This window comes from Cnephaeus nilssonii (assembly GCF_951640355.1).
Source record: "Cnephaeus nilssonii genome assembly, chromosome: 18".
Taxonomy (NCBI): Eukaryota; Metazoa; Chordata; class Mammalia; order Chiroptera; family Vespertilionidae; genus Cnephaeus; species Cnephaeus nilssonii.
The window spans coordinates 15,077,876-15,097,201 of NC_137089.1; the positions used below are offsets into that span (position 1 = coordinate 15,077,876).

The 19,326-nt window shown below is 38.0% G+C and overlaps 1 protein-coding gene across 3 annotated transcripts in view; it reads left to right on the forward strand.

Moving 5' to 3' along the window:
* RIMS2 (regulating synaptic membrane exocytosis 2) overlaps positions 1–19,326 on the forward strand; it is a 355,739-nt gene that overhangs the window by 138,013 nt on the left and 198,400 nt on the right. For all 3 annotated transcript variants that reach the window (XM_079795974.1, XM_079795973.1, XM_079795972.1), the window contains one exon: positions 3,189–4,114. In XM_079795974.1, coding sequence (XP_079652100.1) covers positions 3,189–4,114 — 926 coding nt within the window. The remainder of the gene's footprint in view (positions 1–3,188; positions 4,115–19,326) is intronic.

Here is a 19,326-nt window from a genome sequence, read left to right on the forward strand (position 1 = left end):
GCTGAGGGACACCCCCCTTCCCATGCACGAATTTCGTGCACCGGGCCTCTAGTTAACATATAATAGAGTTACACTACTAATAAAAGTAGTTCCTTTCACTTGAGGTGCTGTTTACTGCTGAGGCACAAAAGGGAAAGCAAATAACTGGACTATTTTAGCAATCAGTGGGTTTCAATATAGAAAAAAAGAACAAGCCATGAAAAGTAGAGATAGTTTAAGGGAGAATTAATTAATCAGTTCTCTTAATTCAACATGTGTTCTCTAATTCAGTGGTTGAGCACCTCGTATGTTTCAGCCTCCTTAGATACAGGTTGCCAGTCCTCATGAAACCCAACATTTTAGAGGTATTATTGGTAATCTTGGATAGAAAGGCATAAGATTACCCAGGGAAGCTCAGTGAGGAAGAAAGTCACTATTATGTTGAATTTCCAATTTCCCCTTTAACATTTTCTGAAAATTTTTACTTCATTCATGTTTATGTATAGCTACATAATTTCTTATTTAGCTCATATTGAATTTTACAGAAAGTAGAATTTATTTAATCAAACAACCTCTACATAAAATTTAAAAAATTATTTCCTCATGTACCATATAAATCTGAGAAACATTAGAATTTTACTCTTGGAACAGTATCAATTTCTTGATATTAAGTAAGGCTTATGAATGACTGTTACATTTCTAGAGACAGTCTATGTTTATTAACTTAGATTGGAAAAAAATTACATATTTTTTTACATACCAAAATGTATTTGAATTCTTAGCATAAAGTCTGCATCTAATGGAGGTTAGATGGTCAGTTTGAGAAGGAACTGATGCTTTCAAGTTCTTCAGAGAAATTCTCATTTATCTCAGTATTTTAGTAAAGTCTATAGCTATAACTAGCCAGTTAGTGAGATATGAATATGCTAAATATATTCATCTTGACAGGAGTATACCAGTATTTTTTTTTTGCGATGCTTTAATCTTTCATTTAGGCATATTGATGAAGTTGTGGTATCAATATCATAATATCATAGTTCCTAAGAAATTGGAGAGTTTTAAAATAATTTAGCCTCTTGTCTGGCCAGCATGGCTCAGTGGTTGACCCATGAACCAGGAGATCAGAGTTGGATTCCTGGTCAGGGCACATGTCCGGGTTGCAGGCTCGATCCCCAGTGGAGAGCGTGCAGGAGGCAGCCCATCAATGATTCTCTATCATCATTAGTGTTTCTATCCCTCTCTCACTCTCCCTTCCACTTTCTGAAATCAATAAAAGCATATTTTTAAAAATGGGCAGAGGACCCCAAACACACGTCTCCCAAGAAGACATGCAAATGACCAATAGATATATGAAAAGATGCTCAACCTCACTAGCTGTTGAGGAAATGCACATCAGAACTACAATGAGATACCAGTTTTGTAGCTTCTGATTCCTGGATTAAAACCTTTCCTACCTGGAAAACCTAGAGTGACTTCTGTTTTCCTTAATGAACCCTCATTGATACATTGACAAACTGTATTGCAGATATGGGGGAAAAGGGAGCCAGGGACACAGAGGAGACTTTCGAGGACAGGGATGATGTTGCTGGGTTACATCATTCCACATGTATCTTTTCTCTCTTCTTGCTTTTGGGTCAAAAAATATTGTCTAAGAAATTCACAACTGTGCTCTCTAACATTGGTCATCTTTAAATTCAAGCGATCCCACAAATTCAAGTGATCCCACTATTTCATTATCCCCGGTTCATGTCTTCTGACACAATTTTCATAGCAGTTATTCTGAACCTCTTCTGTCATAGTCAGCATCCCAGTTCCATTGCTTCTCAGGGCTAGTGGTTGACATTTTCTGAGTTCGTGCCAGAGAAGTGTATATTTTGTTGACAAGATGTCTTAATACTGAGTGTGACTGCAAGGTCCATCTGGCTGTATCAGTGGTTAGAGGGGGCAGATACAATTTATAGTATCTTCCTCTGAGGCTGTAAGGAATAGGAGGGGTCAGATGTGATGCTTGAGAAATGTCATGGAGCTGGCCTATCGTCCTTAATGAAGGTGGAATAAGAATAGCAGTCTTTTCTGACGTCAGGGGTTTTGTGATGAGTAAGTCATTATTGTTGGTCCTTATTTAAATTGCTTATTTCAAGTTAGAGCAGAAAAGGAAGGTTTGGAGCTATAAACTTTAAAAAGTTTATCTTTATTGTTGGAAGTATTACAAATGTCCCCTTTTTTTCTCCATTGACCCCCTGCCAGACCTTCACCACCCTCTTGTCTGTGTCCATGGGTTATGCATATATGTGTATAAGTTCTTTGGTTAATCTCTCCCACCCCCGACCCCCCTATGCCCGCCTTTACTCTGAGAACCGTCAGTCTGTTCCATGCTTCTGTGTCTCTGGATCTATTTTGTTTGTCAGTTTATTTTGTTCACTGGATTCCACATATGCGTGAGATCATATGATACTTGTCTTTCTCTGACTGGCTTATTTCACTTAGCGACCAACACTTAGCTTTAGTTAGAAAGTATCCAATTCTTGAGCCAAGTCAGTTTGACTTCATTATTTTTTTAAGTAACTTTCATACCAAGGTGTCAGAATGGAGAGTGGGGAAGATGGAATTTTTTTTTAAAGTTTCTGAATAACAGTTGGAAGGTAGCTGAAGTTGGAGCCAGGCAAGGACATTAGAATCAAGTCTGTTTTACAGCAGCAGAATTGGATGGTTACCCAAGTTCTGAATAAGTACATTTCGTATGTAGTGTATCAGTGTTTTAATAACCACATCAAACGTACCTTTTACATTTCCTATTTGAACTAAATAGAATGAATATAAGTAAAACTTTTGTTTTGGCATGGCTTTGAAATGAAATTTAAAAAAGGGGGCAAAAGAACCATTTGAATTTATCCATCCACCTGTCTGTGAATCAATAAAACGTAGCATTTGCCGAAACCAGTTTGGCTCAGTGGGTAGAGCGTCGGCCTTCGGACTGAAGGGTCCCAGGTTCGATTCCGGTCAAGGGCATGTACCTTGGTTGCGGGCACATCCCCAGTAGGAGGTGTGCAAGAGGCAGCTGATCGATGTTTCTCTCTCATCGATGTTTCTAACTCTCTATCCCTCTCTCTTCCTCTCTGTAAAAAATCAATAAAATATATTTTAAAAAATAAAACGTAACATTATTTAAACGTTGCTCTTCTCATCATTTCTTTTCCTTGCTCACTTAGGAAAAGAAGCCCGTCAGTGTCCAGAGATCAGAACAGAAGATACGAGCAGAGGGAAGAAAGAGAGGAATATTCACAGTATGCTCCTGCAGACAGCGCCATGCCCAGGTCTCCATCCGATTATGCTGACAGGCGGTCTCAGCGCGAACCTCAGTTTTACGAAGAGTCTGATCACATAAATTACCGGGACCCCAACAGGAGAAGCCACAGGCATTCCAAAGAATACATCGTCGACGACGAGGACGCGGAAAGCAGAGACGACTATGAAAGGCAGAGGAGGGAGGAGGAGTACCAGGCGCGCTATCGCAGCGACCCCAATTTGGCCCGTTACCCGGTCAAGCCACAGCCCTACGAGGAACAGATGCGCATCCATGCCGAAGTGTCCCGAGCGCGGCACGAGCGGAGGCACAGCGACGTTTCTCTGGCGAACGCCGAGCTGGAGGACTCCAGGATTTCCACGCTCCGGATGGAGCGGCCGTCGAGGCAAAGGTCCGTGTCCGAACGCAGAGCTGCCATGGAAAGTCAGCGCTCTTACTCCATGGAGAGAACTCGAGAGGCCCAGGGGCCAAGTTCGTATCCGCCAAGGACCACAAACCACAGCCCTCCCACCCCGCGGAGGAGCCCCATACCCACCGACAGACCAGACGGGAGGCGCGCCGACTCCCTCCGGAAGCAGCACCACTTGGACCCCAGCTCCGCCGTGCGCAAAACCAAACGCGAGAAGATGGAAACGATGCTCAGGAACGATTCCCTCAGCTCCGACCAGTCCGAGTCCGTGAGGCCGCCGCCGCCGAAGCCCCACAAGTCCAAGAAAGGAGGGAAGATGCGCCAGGTGTCACTGAGCAGCTCGGAGGAGGAGCTCGCTTCCACGCCCGAATACACCAGCTGCGATGACGTGGAGATCGAAAGTGAGAGTGTAAGTGAAAAAGGTAAGCGGCTCCAGGGTGGCCACACAGCGCCCTGCGATTGATCAGATAAGAGCTCTTGGTTTTAGGTTGGGCTTCGGAGTAGACATTTGAAAGTTAGGTATTTAGTACTCCTTTTATTTAAAAAGTGTTTTAAGGGTGTTGGTCATGTGAAGAAAATTTCCAGTTATGAAATGTAAAAACATCCTCTGTAAGTCTGTTGATTTTAAAAACTGTTTTGTTTTGTTTTGTTTTTTTTAGCTTTGTTTCTGAAAATTTTCTTACACTACTTGATGGCGTATTTTTATCTATTGGCTACATCACCTTTTTTGTGTTTCCTTTTAAAAGTAACAGTATGTTTGCTATAGAACATCTGAAAAATTCCTCAGAGTGTAAAGAGTGAAATGCAAGGTATCCATAATCCTTTCCCCCCAAATATAACCATTATTAACATTTTGTTGTATTTCTTCCCTTTTTCCTATGTATGTGTTATGATTTTTTTCAATTGATATCATATCACTAGTTTTTCTCAAGCCATTAGATATTCTTCGTAAGGATATACCACAAACTAACTATTCCTTTATTTGGGGGCATTGCAGTTGCTTCCAGTTGTTATTATACATGATATTATAATGGTCATCTTTATGCATAATTTTTGCCTATATCTCTTAGTATTTCACAAATAAATGTTTGTGCTTTGATTTTTTTTTTTTAAGCTTTTCAGATTAACATCCTGCTTTCCAAAAAGGTTATAACACTCCATATTCCTGTCATATGCTTTCATCATCAAATAGGTTTGAGCTTTTGGGCTAGATGCACCATATCTTTGCTATTTGAATACACCACAAAAATGCTATCTCATTTCAATTTGAATTGGATTGTGCGGTTGAATATTTTGTATGTAAATTGGTGTTTGATATCTTCTATGAATTATCATTCCATTTATTTCTCTGCCCATGTTCCTATTGGGTATTAATTTGTTTTTATCTTATTGATTTTATAAGAGCTTTTTTTTTTTTTTCCTATAAGAGCTTTTTATTTGCTCATTTAACTGTCATCTGTTCCAAATGCATTTCACATTTTGATGTTTACCTACTAATTTTCTTTGGTCCCTGGGAAATATTGAACATAATGTAGCTAAGTCTTTATGTTCTTTGGTGTGTGTTTTTTTCTGTTCCTTTTATCTCCAGAAAATCTGTACTCATCCCCAAATTAGTTGAATATTTAACTCTAATTTATCATGACTTTATTATTAATTTTAAAATTTTAAACTTCCTAATCTTTCTGTAGTTTATTTGGGTGTATGCCAAAACACACCAGATAGGTGAGTATCTAACTTGAATCCCTTGTACCGTCCTCCCCCACCTCCACACACACTGTTTTCTGACACTGTTGGAGGAATAATTGATTTCATGTTTATAAGAATGAATGGAGATCAATAAAGGAATTCAAGAAGGCAGCTGGATGTGAAATAAATATTGTATGAAAAATAATTAGAAAATATAAAGGAGAAGGAGTTTACATTCTGAACTAAAAACAGAAAATGTGCTTTAAGAGTAAATAATAAGAAACGAGGAGGGCCTACATGAAGGAAGCTATAAAACGTGACTGGGTAACACACAGGAAGAGATGACTGGGTAACACACAGGAAGAGATTCACTTCATGTTCCTAACTGGGAAGGCCAAATGCCCTAAAAATGCATATTCCTTTCAGATTATCTCTTGGGGTTAATAACACTTTAGACATCATCTTACATGGTTCATTGAAGTATCTCCTATTTCTAAAATTACACTGGAAGGTGTAGAAGAGGAAGAACTTAATTTACCACCTCTGTATCTTAGGTTCATTGGCTGGGGTCCTATAAATTAGACTGACAAAAGACAGATTAACAAGAGAAAAACAAATTTATTGTCATGTGCATTGCACATATATATAGAAGCACTCAGGGGTGGTTAGAATTTGGGTTTATATAACACAAGAACAATACATTTTTAGAGATAGGACAAGACAAAGGAAAATGACTTTCAGCTTCTAGGGCTGACAGATTGTGGGAACTATTGGAAGATAAGGGCTAATTTTAGCAAGGTTTGTTATGTTGACTCCTGTGGTGCTTATAAGGTCAGGAGTTATATCCAGTGGTTAACTTCTGTCCTCCTGATAGAGAAGGGGGAGGGGTCACCTTTCCAAATACATGACCTGCTTTTAGGCAGATAGGGAGAGGGCAGGGAACTTTTCTTGTATCTGCTTCTCCTCTCCAGGCCTTCACCACCCTATTGTCTGTGTCCATGGGTTATGCATAAATGCATATAAGGTCTTTAGTTGATCTCTCCCGCCCCCCCTTCCCCACCTTCCCTCTGAGACTCGACAGTCTGTTCCATATTTCTATGTTTCTGGATCTATTTTGTTCAACAGTTTATTTTTTTCATTAGATTCCACATATGAGTGAGATCATGTGATATCTGTCTTTCTCTGACTGGCTTATTTCGCTTAGCATAATACTATCCAGGTCCCTCCATGCTGTCTCAAAGGGGTAAGAGATTCTTTTTTTTTTTTCCTTCCTTTCCTTCCTTCCTTCCTTCCTTCCTTCCTTCCTTCCTTCCTTCCTTCCTTCCTTCCTTCCTTCCTTCCTTCCTTCCTTCCTTCCTTCCTTTCTTTCTTTTTTTAACTGCTGCATAGTATTCCATGGTATAATTGTACCACAGCTTTTTTATCCACTCATCTACTGATGGGCACTTGGGCTGTTTCCAGATCTTAGCTATTGCAAATTGTGCTGCTATAAACATAGGGTTGCATACAATTCTTTCTGATTGGTGTTTTGGGTTTCTTAGGATATATTTCTAGAAGTGGGATCACTGAGTCAAATGGGAGTTCCATATTTAATTTTTTGAGGAAACTCTGTTTCCATAATGGCTGCACCAGTCTGTATTCCCACCAGCAATGTACTAGGGTTCCCTTTTCTCCACATCCTCTCCAGCATTTGTCCTTTGTTGATTTGTTGATGGCAGCCATTCTGACAGGTGTGAGGTGATACCTCATTGTTGTTTTAATTTCCATCTCTCTGATGATCAGTGGCTTTGAGCATTTTTTCATATGTCTCTTGGCCATCTATCTGTATGTCAGCTTTGGAGAAGTGTCTATTTAGGCTCTCTGCCCATTTTTAATTGGATTGTTTGTCTTCCTTGTGTTATGAGTTCCTTATATATTTTGGAAATTAACCTTTTATCAGGTGTATCATTGGCAAATATTTTCTCCCATATAGTGGGCTCTCTTTTCATTTTGTTGATGGTTTCTTTGCTGTGCAGAAGCTATTAATTTTGATGTAGTCCCATTTGTTTATTTTCTCTTTGTTTTCCTTGCCCTCGGAGATGTAATAGCAAACATATTGCTATGAGAGATGTCTGAGATTTTGCTATCTGTGGTTTCTTCTAGGATTTTTACGGTTTCACAGCTTACATTTAAGTCTTTTATCCACTTTGAATTTATTCTTGTGTATGGTGTAAGTTGGTGGTCTACTTTCATTATTTTGTATGTACTTGCCCAGTTTCCCCAAAACCATGTATTGAAGAGACTGTCTTTATTCCAATGTATGCTCTTGCTTCCTTTGTCAAATACTAATTGAGCATAATGGCTTGGGTTGATTTCTGGGTTCTCTGTTCTGTTCCATTGATCTGTATGCCTGTTCTTGTGCCAGTATCAGGCTATTTTGATTACAGTGGCTTTGTAGATAATTTCACATTGGTTATTGTGATCCCTCCAACTTTGTTCTTCTTTCTCAAGATTGCTGTGGCTATTTGGGGTCTTGTTTTGCTCCATATAAATTTTTGGGGTATTTGTTCTAGATCTGTGAAATATGCTGTTGGTATTTTAATAGGGATTGCATTGAATCTATAGATTGTTTGGTAAGACTCATCCTTTTTTTTTATGGCCTAGAAATATTCCATTGTATATATATCACAGCTTTTTTATCTCCTTGTCTGTTATGGGCACTTGGGTTCCTTCTGTTTCTTGGCTACTGTACATAATGCTGCAATGAACATAGGGGTGCATACAGTCTTTCAAATTAGTGCTTTGGGTTTCTTCAGATATATACATAGAAGTCGGATCACAGAGTCATAAGGCAGTTACATTTTTATTTCTTGAGGAAACTCCATACTGTTTTCCATAAAGGCTGCACCAGACTGCATTCCCACCAACAGTGTGTGTGTGTATGGGGGGGGGGGTTCCCTTTTCTCCACATCCTCATCAATACTTGTTTGTTGCTTTATTAATCAGCCAATCTGGCAGGTGTGAGGTGATAGTTTATTGTGGTTTTAATTTGCATTTCTCTGATGATTAGTGACATTGAGCATCTTTTTACATGTCTATTGGCCATCTGTGTGTCCTCTTTGGAGAAGTGTCTGGGTCCTCTGCCCATTTTTAAATTGGATTTTTAAAATTATTATTGTTGAGTTGTCTGAGTTCTTAATAAATTTTGGATACTAACTTCCTTATCCTATGTATCATTGGCGAAAATCTTCTTCCATTCAGTAGCTTGTTTTGTTTGTTTTGTTTTGTTGATGCTTTCCTTTGCTGTGCCAACCTTTTAAGTTTGATGTAGTCCCATTTGTTTACTTTTTTCTTTTGGTTCCTTTGCCCGAGGAGATATATCAGAAAAAAATATTGCTAAGAGAAATGTCAGATATTTTACTGCCTTTGTTTTTTTCTAAGAGTTTTATGGTATCTAGGCTTACATTTAAATCTTTAATCCACTTCGAGTTTATTCTTGTTTATGGTGTAAGAAGGTGGTCTAGGTTTCAATTTTTGCCTGTATCTGTTCAATTTTCCCAATGTCATTTGCTGAATTGACTTGTCTTTACCCCATTGCATGTTCTTGCCGCTTTGGCATATGTTAATTGGCCATATACATGTGGGTTTATTTCTGGGTTGTGTGTTCTGTTGAGTTCTCTCTCTTTTTTTCAATCCCTTCATCCCCCTTACCCTCCACCTTGCCCCAAGCAGTCTGTCTGCTCTTTATGAGTCTGTCTCTATTTTGCTTGGTAGTTCAGTTTGTTCTGCTATATTTGACTGCACTGTATTTGACTAACTCATCCGGGAAAGTTATACATGCATTGGGCTTGCCTTTTCTCCAGCTTGTGTGCGAATCTGCCTGTTTTCCTTTCTAGGATACATCGATGATAATTACCTCTGCCTTCTTGGAATCATGTCTTCTCTACATCTGTGCCTTGCATTTGACTGTTTTCCTATCTATCAGATCGTAGTACTCTTGTTTGCTTGCAGGCTTATCTTCCAAGCAGGGAGCATGCTGGTTTCATCTTACACATAACACTTAGCACAGCATCAGGCAGATAGCAGACATGCAATAAACTTTTTCTATCCTGAGTTAAATTAAATTGTATGAAACAGAATTTGGAAGTAGAGACTATTGGTTTACAATGGTCTGTTTCACTGAGGGTTAAACAGATCTGTATGTTCTATCAGTTAAACCAGATTCGTATCAAACTCTTATCTGAAACCTAGTAACTATTTCTGTTTAATGGCGCTTGCATTATTGATTAATTCTAATTTTCCTTTCTCTTCTGCTAATCCTTATGTGGCATTTACAATTTAAATATTAATCCTCTGTAGTGGGTCTTCGTTCCTTTTTTTTTTTTTAAGGTCTTTGCCTTTTAAGACCCAAATTCAAGTTTTTTAAAAAAATAAATCTTTATTGTTCAGATTATTACAACTGTTCCTCTTTTTTCTCCCCATAGCTCCCTTCGACTTGGTTCCCACCCCACTCTCTGCCCTTACCCCCCCCCCCCACTGTCCTCATCCATAGGTATACAATTTTTGTCCAGTCTCTTCCCGCACCCCCCACACCCCTTTCCCCCCGAGAATTGTCAGTCCACTCCCTTTCTATGCCCCTGATTCTATTATATTCACCAGTTTATTCTGTTCATCAGATTTTTTATTCACTTGATTTTTAGATTAACTTGCTGATAGATATGTATTTGTTGTTCATAATTTTTATCTTTACCTTTTCCTTCTTCCTCTTCTTAAAGAATACCTTTCAGCATTTCATATAATACTGGTCTGGCGGTGATGAACTTCTTTAGCTTTTTCTTATCTGTGAAGCTCTTTATCTGACCTTCAATTCTGAATGATAGATTTGCTGGGTAGAGTAATGTTGGTTGTAGGTTCTTGCTATTCATCACTTTGAATATTTCTTGCCACTCCCTTCTGGCCTGCATAGTTTCTGTTGAGAAATCAGCTGACAATCGTATGGGTGCTCCCTTGTAGGTAACTAACTGTTTTTCTCTTGCTGCTTTTAATATTCTCTCTTTGTCTTTTGCTCTTGGCATTTTAATTATGATGTGTCTTGGTGTGGTCCTCTTTGGATTCCTTTTGTTTGGGGTTCTCTGTGCTTCCTGGACTTGTAAGTCTATTTCTTTCACCAGGTGGGGGAAGTTTTCATTATTTCTTCAAATAGGTTTTCAATATCTTGCTCTCTCTCTTCTTCTGGCACCCCCATAATTCTGATGTTGGTACGCTTGAAGTTGTCCCAGAGGCTCCTCACACTATCTTCATATTTTTAGGTTCTTTTTTCTTCTCTGGTTGGGTGTTTTTGCTTCTTTGTATTTCAAATCTTTGTCTTGATTCTTGCAATCCTCTAGTCTGCTGTTGGATCTCTATATATTATTTTTTATTTCAGTCAGTTTATGCTTAATTTCTAGTTGGTCCTTTTTCATATCCTCAAGGGTCTTGCTAAATTTATTGGCCTTTTCTAGAAAATTCTTGAAAAACCTTATAACCTTGGTTTTGAACTCTATATCCATTCGTTTGCTTTCTTCCATTTCTTTCATTTGTGATCTGTTTCTTTGTCTCCGCATTTTGGCTGCTTCCCTGAGTTGATCGAGCGGCTTTGTGTGCTAGGTGTCCTATAGGGCCCAGTGGCTCAGCCTCCCCAGTTACCTGAGGTGGACACTCTTGGTGCACCCCTTTGTGGGCTGTGTGCACAGTCTTGTTGTAGTTAAGCCTTGATTGTTGTTGGTATCACTGGGAGGAATTGACCTCCAGGCCAATTGGCTGTGAGGATCAGCTGTGTCTACTATGGGAGAACTTCTGTGCTGGAGACACCGTTATGAGACAAGACTTGCTTCACTGGGGCTTTGGTGCTCACTGAGTCTGCCCCCTGAGTGTGTCCCTTATGGATCTGAGGAGTTATAATCTGGATGGTCTCACTCTGACCCCTGGGTACACTGGCTCTTGGATCTCCAAGGAGGTGCTAATTTAGCCTCTGCTTGAGGCCACCCAGCAGGAGCTATGGAGAGATCTGCAGATTCCTCTTCTTTGTTTGGGTTTTGGAGGTGCTCAGATGAGGCCCAGCTGTGAAGCAATGCAAACTGCTGTGGGGCCTTGGGCCTTCTTTTGGATGTTCTGGGTCTCACTGACTCAGCTCCAGTTTGTTAGGTAAATTTAGAATTCAAAGGACCAGGCCATTCATATGCAAAAGCCTCTGGGCTCAGCTTGGATGGGGCAGAGTCTCAGGGCAGAGCAAACAGCAATGGCTTTGGGGGGTGGGATCTCAGGGCAGAGCAAACAGCAATGGCTTCCTGTCAGCCCTGCCCTAAGAGGCCTCTGGGTCTCAGTGTCCCACAGTAATCGCTGCAAGCACCTCTGAGAGAAAGCTGCCCTCGAGTTTCGCCCGCTGCCAGACAGTCCAGTTTCTCCCCGTATGAGTCTGGGTCCCCAGAGTCTCACCTGGAACTGGAGTTCAGAGCAGTCGGGAGCTTTTGTCTCCCTCCTGATTGAGAAAGCAAACTGTGTACTCAGTTGCCAGCCCTCTCCACGTGCGCCTCCGTACCTCTGCCTTCCGCAGCTCCTGTGAGTCTCAGTGTGCTTTTCTCTTTCCTTCTAATTGTAGAATTTCCACTCAGCCAACCTTCCTGTGGTTCTGGATGATGTCCGTTTGTCTTTTAGTTATAGTTTTGAAATTGTGCGAGGCAGCAGTTTAGGTGTTTACCTATGCTGCCATCTTGGTTTCTCCTCAAGTCTTTTTATTTTATTTTTTCTTGATTTCAGAGAGGAAGGGAGAGGGAGAGATAGAAACATCAATGATGAGAGAGAATCATTGATTGGCTGCCTCCTGCATGTCCCACACTGGGGATCGAGCCTGTAACCTGGGCATGTGCCCTGACTGGGAATTGAACCATGACCTCCAGGTTCATAGATCGCCACTCAACCACTGAACCATGCCAGCCAGGCATGGGTCTTCATTCTTACAAATATTTTCAAAATAATATTCTACATATTATATCTATCGGAAGTCATTACAAATGCTATGTTGAACCATTTACTAAGTGTTAATCTTTCTCCTTTCTGAATAACCAACAATTTTTTTTAATGAAATGTCATAAATTGTTGACCCTAAGAAGCAAATTTTTTTCACTTCATAATATTTTGGAAACATATTTCTTAACATTAAATGCTTGCAATTTTATAATGGCAGCATTTTTTCCTTTCTAGTGAAATGTAAAATAATGGTGCATATTGTAATCGATAGCAATTTAGATGAAATGAAATAGGATAGCAAGGATGTATATCATTTAAGTTATATATTTTACCTATCCGTCTACCCTCTGGAATTTAAGTTTCTTGAGGTCCTATTTATACCCATAGAGCATGGATTATTTTCACACTGTGTAATTATTAAGATGAATTCTAAGGTATGTAATATATACGGTTATTTAACCAACCACATGTTACTAAAGAAGATGACATTGCTAATATCAAGGGAGCAAGATTGAAAACATAAGCTAATTGTGGATAATTCTTTATCTTCTTATTCCAAATGCTATTGTATATTAGCTAGCCTTGGTTTTGTTTTGGAGCTTGAGACTTGGTTTAAGCATACCTGGCCCTATGGATCTGCTAACTTTATGGTTTGGTCCCTAGCTTAAACATTTTCTGCTTTCAGAACTGACAGTGCACTTGAAGCAAACTACTACAAACTAAGTGACTTAAAACCACACACATTAACTCACAATTTTTGTTGTTCAGGAGTCTCTGCAGGTTTAGCTGAATACTTTGCTTATGGTTTCAAGCTACAGCCAGGGTGTTGGCTGGGCTGTGGTTTTACCTGGAGGCTTGACAGGATGCCACCCAAAGTTTCTAGATGGTACCCACCGTTCCTCAAGATTGCCTGATGTTCTTTGGGTGCTGCTCACTTCCTCAGGCTAGCAGTGACTATCGAGGCAGCGTTTTGTTAACAATAGGATGAAGTGACATCCCACCGCCTTAATTAGGAGTAAGTCACAGGTTGTGCACAAAGGCCTGAACACCAAGAGATGGGGATTTTGGGGCCCCACCTTAGAATCAGTTCTCCACACACCCCAATGTTGTCTCTGAAGCAACTCCATGGAACATAGTTTGAAAACATTGCCTTAGATAATATTCCTTATATATAATTTTTTTTAAAGCTTGGGCTTTGAGTCTCCTTTAATACTGATTATTCTGTTTTCTTAGAGGGGAAAAGTCTTATAATCAGTTTTATGGCTATCATATAAGGAAAAATGTCCCTTCAGGAAGATTATATCCCAAAATACAGTTTTTGGAACACTGGTCCTGGGAGAAAGGTTAGTGTTCCAATTAGGTTTGTGGAAGCTGTATGTTATATAATCCCTATAAAGAAGCATATTGGCATTGCTATATGAAAAATCTTGCACTCATGAAACCTATTTAATTATGTTTAATCCACAGTTTTCCAAACTTATTTAATTAGAGGACCTTTATATCACTCCATCCTTACCATTTTGCAAAACCAGTGTTTCTTGTTGGAAAATACTAACATATATAGCCTGACAAGTTAAAGAAGAGAATAAAATACCAAGAAGAGACATAAGAGGGAAAATTAAAGGGGCATAGATGAGTTTTCCCCGTTAGAAGGAAAGTTATTATTTTACTAGAGGCCTGGTGCACGAATTTGTGCACGGGTGGGGTCCCTCAGCCTGGCCGGAAATTGGGCTGATCGGGGCCACAGGAGGTTGGCCAGCGGGGGGAGGGTTGCAGGAGGTTGGCTGGCCACAGGAGGTTGGCTGTGGGAGCACATTCCTGCATTGAGCATCTGCCCCCTGGTGGTCAGTGCACGTCATAGTGATCAGTTGACCAGTTTTTTGGTTATTCGGTCGCTTAGGCTTTTATATATATAGATTTTAATAATGATGAAGATGATGATGATTCCATCAACATTGACATGACTATAATTTGCAAAACACTTTCATTATAACTATCTTTTTTTACCCATCTTGAACGTTTTTTAAATATTTATTTTTTAATTGCGAGTAGCATACAATATTATAATGATTAGAATTTATATACCTTATGAAGTGATTTTCTCAGCATGTCTAGTGCCATTAATTTGTTTCTACTTTGTATGTTCATTTATTTTTTTTCTTAGATTCCACATATAAGTGAAATCATATGGTATTTATCATGAACATTATCTTATTGAAACCTCTCAACAATAAGATATTTCACAGTTAATCTTTTTATGCAGATGAGTAAATGAGTGGAGTCAATACTTTAATATAGTTTTTTGTGTGGCTCCAGCTATAAAATTCTTTCTGCTGCAACATGTTGTGACTTGATAAACATGGTTAAGTTAAAAATGAGGATGTTGAAGATTACATTTGTATATATAGTATGTGATTTAATTGCAAAACCTTTATTAACCTAAAGTAATGAAAAACAATGACATAAAATAGTTAAACTCTTCTATTCATTTAATGATTGCAGAAAAATGTTATAAACAATGTCTGAAGGTTTTCCCCTCTATGTATTGAACATACAACACACACACACTATTGGGTTAGTTTATATTTTACAGCAGAGGTAATTGAAGGAGAAAAATCTTAGCCTAAGATATGAATCTTTTGATTATTTTACCAGGTTTCATATTTAAATTTGTTTAACTTGCACTAATAAAATCAGTGAATATTAGAGTTAGATAGGATTGAATGCATTTTTACTGTCACTTCTTAACTGAAGCACTGAGCTTCTCTTCCATCAATACCTATAAAGGCAGCAACACATTATTTCTGAATTTTAATTTTGAAATAATTATAGATTTGCAAGAAGTTGTACAGATATTACAAAGAAATCCCATGTGCCCTTCACCTAATTTCTTTCAATGGTTACATCTTTTGTAACTATAGTACAATATCTAAACCTGGAAATTGACATTGGAACAATGTTTATATAGTTCTGTGACATCTTATCATATACATGGATTCATGTAACCATTGCTATTATAAATACAGATTATTATAAAGATATTGCCACAAAGATCTTTTTTTGCTACCCCTTTATGGTAACACCCCCACCCCCATTCCTAACCTCTGCTAACCATGGATTTGTTCTCCACCTCTATAATTTTATCACGAAGAGAATGTTATATGAATGAAATCATACTGTATGTATGCAACATTTTTTTATTTTATTCATTCAGCATATTGCCCTTGAGGTCCATTTATGTTTTATGTATCATTGGTTTTTTCCTTTTGCTTACTGAGTAGTATTCCATGGTATGGTTATACCACAGTTTATCTGTTCACCTGTTGACAGACATTTTGGTTGTTTCAACTTTTTGGCTATTACAAATGAAGGTATATTTTTTGGTGAAATTTCTCTTCATATGAAGCATTCAGCCTTTGACCATTAAGTATGATCTTAGCTGTAGGTTATATTCTTTACTTACCTAGTCAAGTTCTCTATTTCTTGTTGTTGATGGTTTTTCATGAATGTTTTATCAATTAATAGGATCATGTGATTTTTCTCTTATAACTTGTGAATATGATACCTTGATTTTCAATATTCAGCCATCAATAAACCCCACGTGGTCAGTGAGTATAATTCTTTTTATATGCTGTTGCTGACTTACATTTGCTAATATTTTGTTAAGGATTTCTGTGTCTACATTCATGAGGGATATTGGTCTGCATATTTATTGTTGTTTGCCATTTAGTTTTTTTTGTTTTCTATTTGTTTCCTCTTATTTTTTTAATTTTAATGTATTTTTATTGATCTCAGAAAGGGAGAGAGAGATAGAAACATCAGTGACGAGAGAAAATCATTGATTGGCTGCCTTCTGCATGCTCCCAGAGGGGACAGAGTCCGAAACCCGGGCATGTGCCCTGACTAGGAATCGAACCGTGACCTTGTGCCTGGTTCATAGGTCGATGCTCAACCAGGGGCCCATGCCAGCCAGGCTATTTGCTTCCCTTTTAACTTTTTCTCCTTGCCTTCCTATGGGTTATTTGAACTTTTAAATTTGCACTTTAATTCATCTGTAGTGTTTTTGAGTGTATTTCTTTGCAAAGGTTTTTTTTTTTTTTTTTTAATGGTTGCTCTAGATAACATATTACATATGCACAACTTATCACATCCTATGGGTTGACATCTTACTTGTTAACATGGAGTAAAACATGGAGATCTTACACACTTTTAAGTTATTTTATCCCTTCCTGTTGATGATGCAATTGTTTTAAAGATTTATTCCATGTATATCGAAAAGCACATCAGACAATGCATACTTTTTGCTTCAAACATCAAACATAATTTAGAGAAGAAGGAATGCCTATTGTATTTACCCATATTTTTGCTTACCGGGTTTTTAAATTAACTTTCCATATTTCCCGGTTCTTTCTTTTTTGTTTCCAGAACTTCCTTTAGCCATTCTTTTAGGGTAGTTCTCTGCTGGTGCCAAATTCTGTTAGTGTTCTTATTGTCCGAGTATGTCTTTATTGCTTATTCTTTTCTGAAAGATGATCTTGTCATATTTAGAATTCAGGGTTGACATTTCTTTTATTATCAGTAATTTGAGAATATTTTGTCACTTCATTCTGGCCTCCAACGTTTCTGATGAGAAATCCACTGTCATTCTAATTGTTTTTCTTCCCCTTTAGGTAAAATGTTGTTTCTTTTTTGCTGCTTTCAACACAGTTTGTTTTTAATTTTTGGTTTGATTATGGTATGTCTTGGCACAGATTTGTGTGTGTATTTTTTTATTTGGGCTTTATGTAGTTTCTTGAATCAGTAGGCTTACATGTTTTGCAAATTTGGAAAATTTTCAGTCATATCTTAAAATACATTTTTAATCCTATCTTCTTTCTCTTCTTTTGGTACTACAATGAGATCCATCTTCTGTTATAGTATTTTAATTATGCTGTTTTGAACCATTCATCTACATACATTTTTTTTTTTTTACTTTCTTGTCTCTCCTTGACTCTTCAGTTACTTCAATTTAATTTTAATCCCTCAAAGCCCCTGAGGCTCTTTTATTTTTTATATATAGTCTATATTCTCTCTCTCTCTCTCTCTCTCTCTCTCTCTCTCTCTCTCTCTCTCTCTCTCTGGATTGGGTAAATTTTGTTGTTCTGTTTTCGAGTCCTCTCTAGTTCTTCTGTCTTCTCCATTTTGCCGTTGAGCCCGTCCATTTGTTCCCCTCCACTAGTTATTTTTCAAAACGTTGTACAATTTATATTTGTTGGTTTTTTTTGTGTGTCTTCTATTTCTTGTTCTAGAACTGTAAAGTCCAGAAATACATTTTTGTACTGCTACTAAAGGAAGGATATTTTATTTTATTTCTGCCCTTGGAAACTACACAAAATAAGAATATTAAGTAATAAGTATTACAAAACTAATGCTAGTAGGTTAGGACTATTTTCTATATGTTTTACATTTACCTTATTTAATTCTTATAGTAATAGTAATTTTTACTCAACAAATGTTTACCTATTGTCTACCATATATGATAGTTTTTGGTGTGTGTTTTTTTGTTTTGTTAGTCAGATATTTTCATTTTAGCTTCAAGTGGTTAAATAGGTAGTTTCCCTTATTTATATAGGAAAAAGCTACATTTTCTTTTTTGGTAGGTTGCAGATATAGGGGCAGAAGAGAGATTTTGAGCTGAATTCTTACACCTTCACATAAACCAGCCAAGAAATTTCATTTGCAGTCTCCATTCTTTATTTAATTCAGTTCAGAGATTTACCAGTACTTTGTTGTGGACCAATAGTTTATTTTCAAAGGGTTCTAGATTTTTTTGAGATACAAATACTCTAGGCTTTTTGGATAACCATAAAATTATAATTGTCTTTTTCTGCCATAAAAAAAGGTTGGAAAGCACTTCTCTACTTCACAGGTTGACGAAATTTTTCCCTACAAATTGAATTTAGTGTGTGTTAGCTCAACTCGATTATTCCTCATAGATAAACTTTTTAAAGTAATTCTCTCCAGTGGTTCTCAAACAGCAGTGAGATCATACCTGGTGGGCTTGGTGAAACACCGATCGCTAGGCCACGTGTACAGAATTTCTGATTAATTGTTAGGTGGTGCCCAAGAATTTGCATTTCTAACAAGCCCCAGGTGATGTTGATTATGTTATTTGAGGCTTTCACTCTGTGAACCATTCATCTATACACATTTTTTTCTACTTGTCTCTCTTGGACTCTTCAGTTACTTCAATTTTCATTTTTATTATTCTATCCAGAATGCTTTTCCTAACATCTTTCTTGATCTCCAGGTTGCCAAGTCAAATACACTATTGTGCCTGATGTGTAGAAATCATTCAGTATAGTGGATTTCTCCGCTTGTTTAAGAAACTCTTCTGTTTCGTGTTGAGGTGTCCATCTCCCTTCTCCTGTTTTTTCCTCTGAATGTTTTTTCTTAGTGTCTCTGTCTCTCTTCTATTTTTACTTCAACCCCCCCCCCCCCCCCCCCCGCTTTTTTTCCCCTCAAACTCTAAATGTTAGAATTCATTCTGGGTCCTCTTCATATCTTTATTCTCTGGTCCTAAGTGATCTGTCTACTTACTCCTGTCTGTGTGCTAGTACTAGGAATTCCAAATCTATGTCTCCAGCTCTGACCTTCCTTCTAAGCGGTATTGTAGCTTAACCGATTGATTTCTCATATGCCCACTTGGATAGCTTATGGGTATTGCAAACAGTAAATCCACAATTTATCACCATGTTTAATAAATCCTAAGATGTATGTTTTTATTTCAAAAATCTCTGAATCTTATATACAGTAACATCTTAGATTCTATGAAACAGAGTAATTCCTTCCTATTCCTTCCCTAATCCAGTGTTCTTCCTCCAGTCTCCTCCCACTCTTAAATGTCTTTCCTTACTTTATTTGTTAATGCCAGAAACCTGGGTGCTATCCTTGACTCTCCAGTCATTCCTTCTTAAACCTTAAT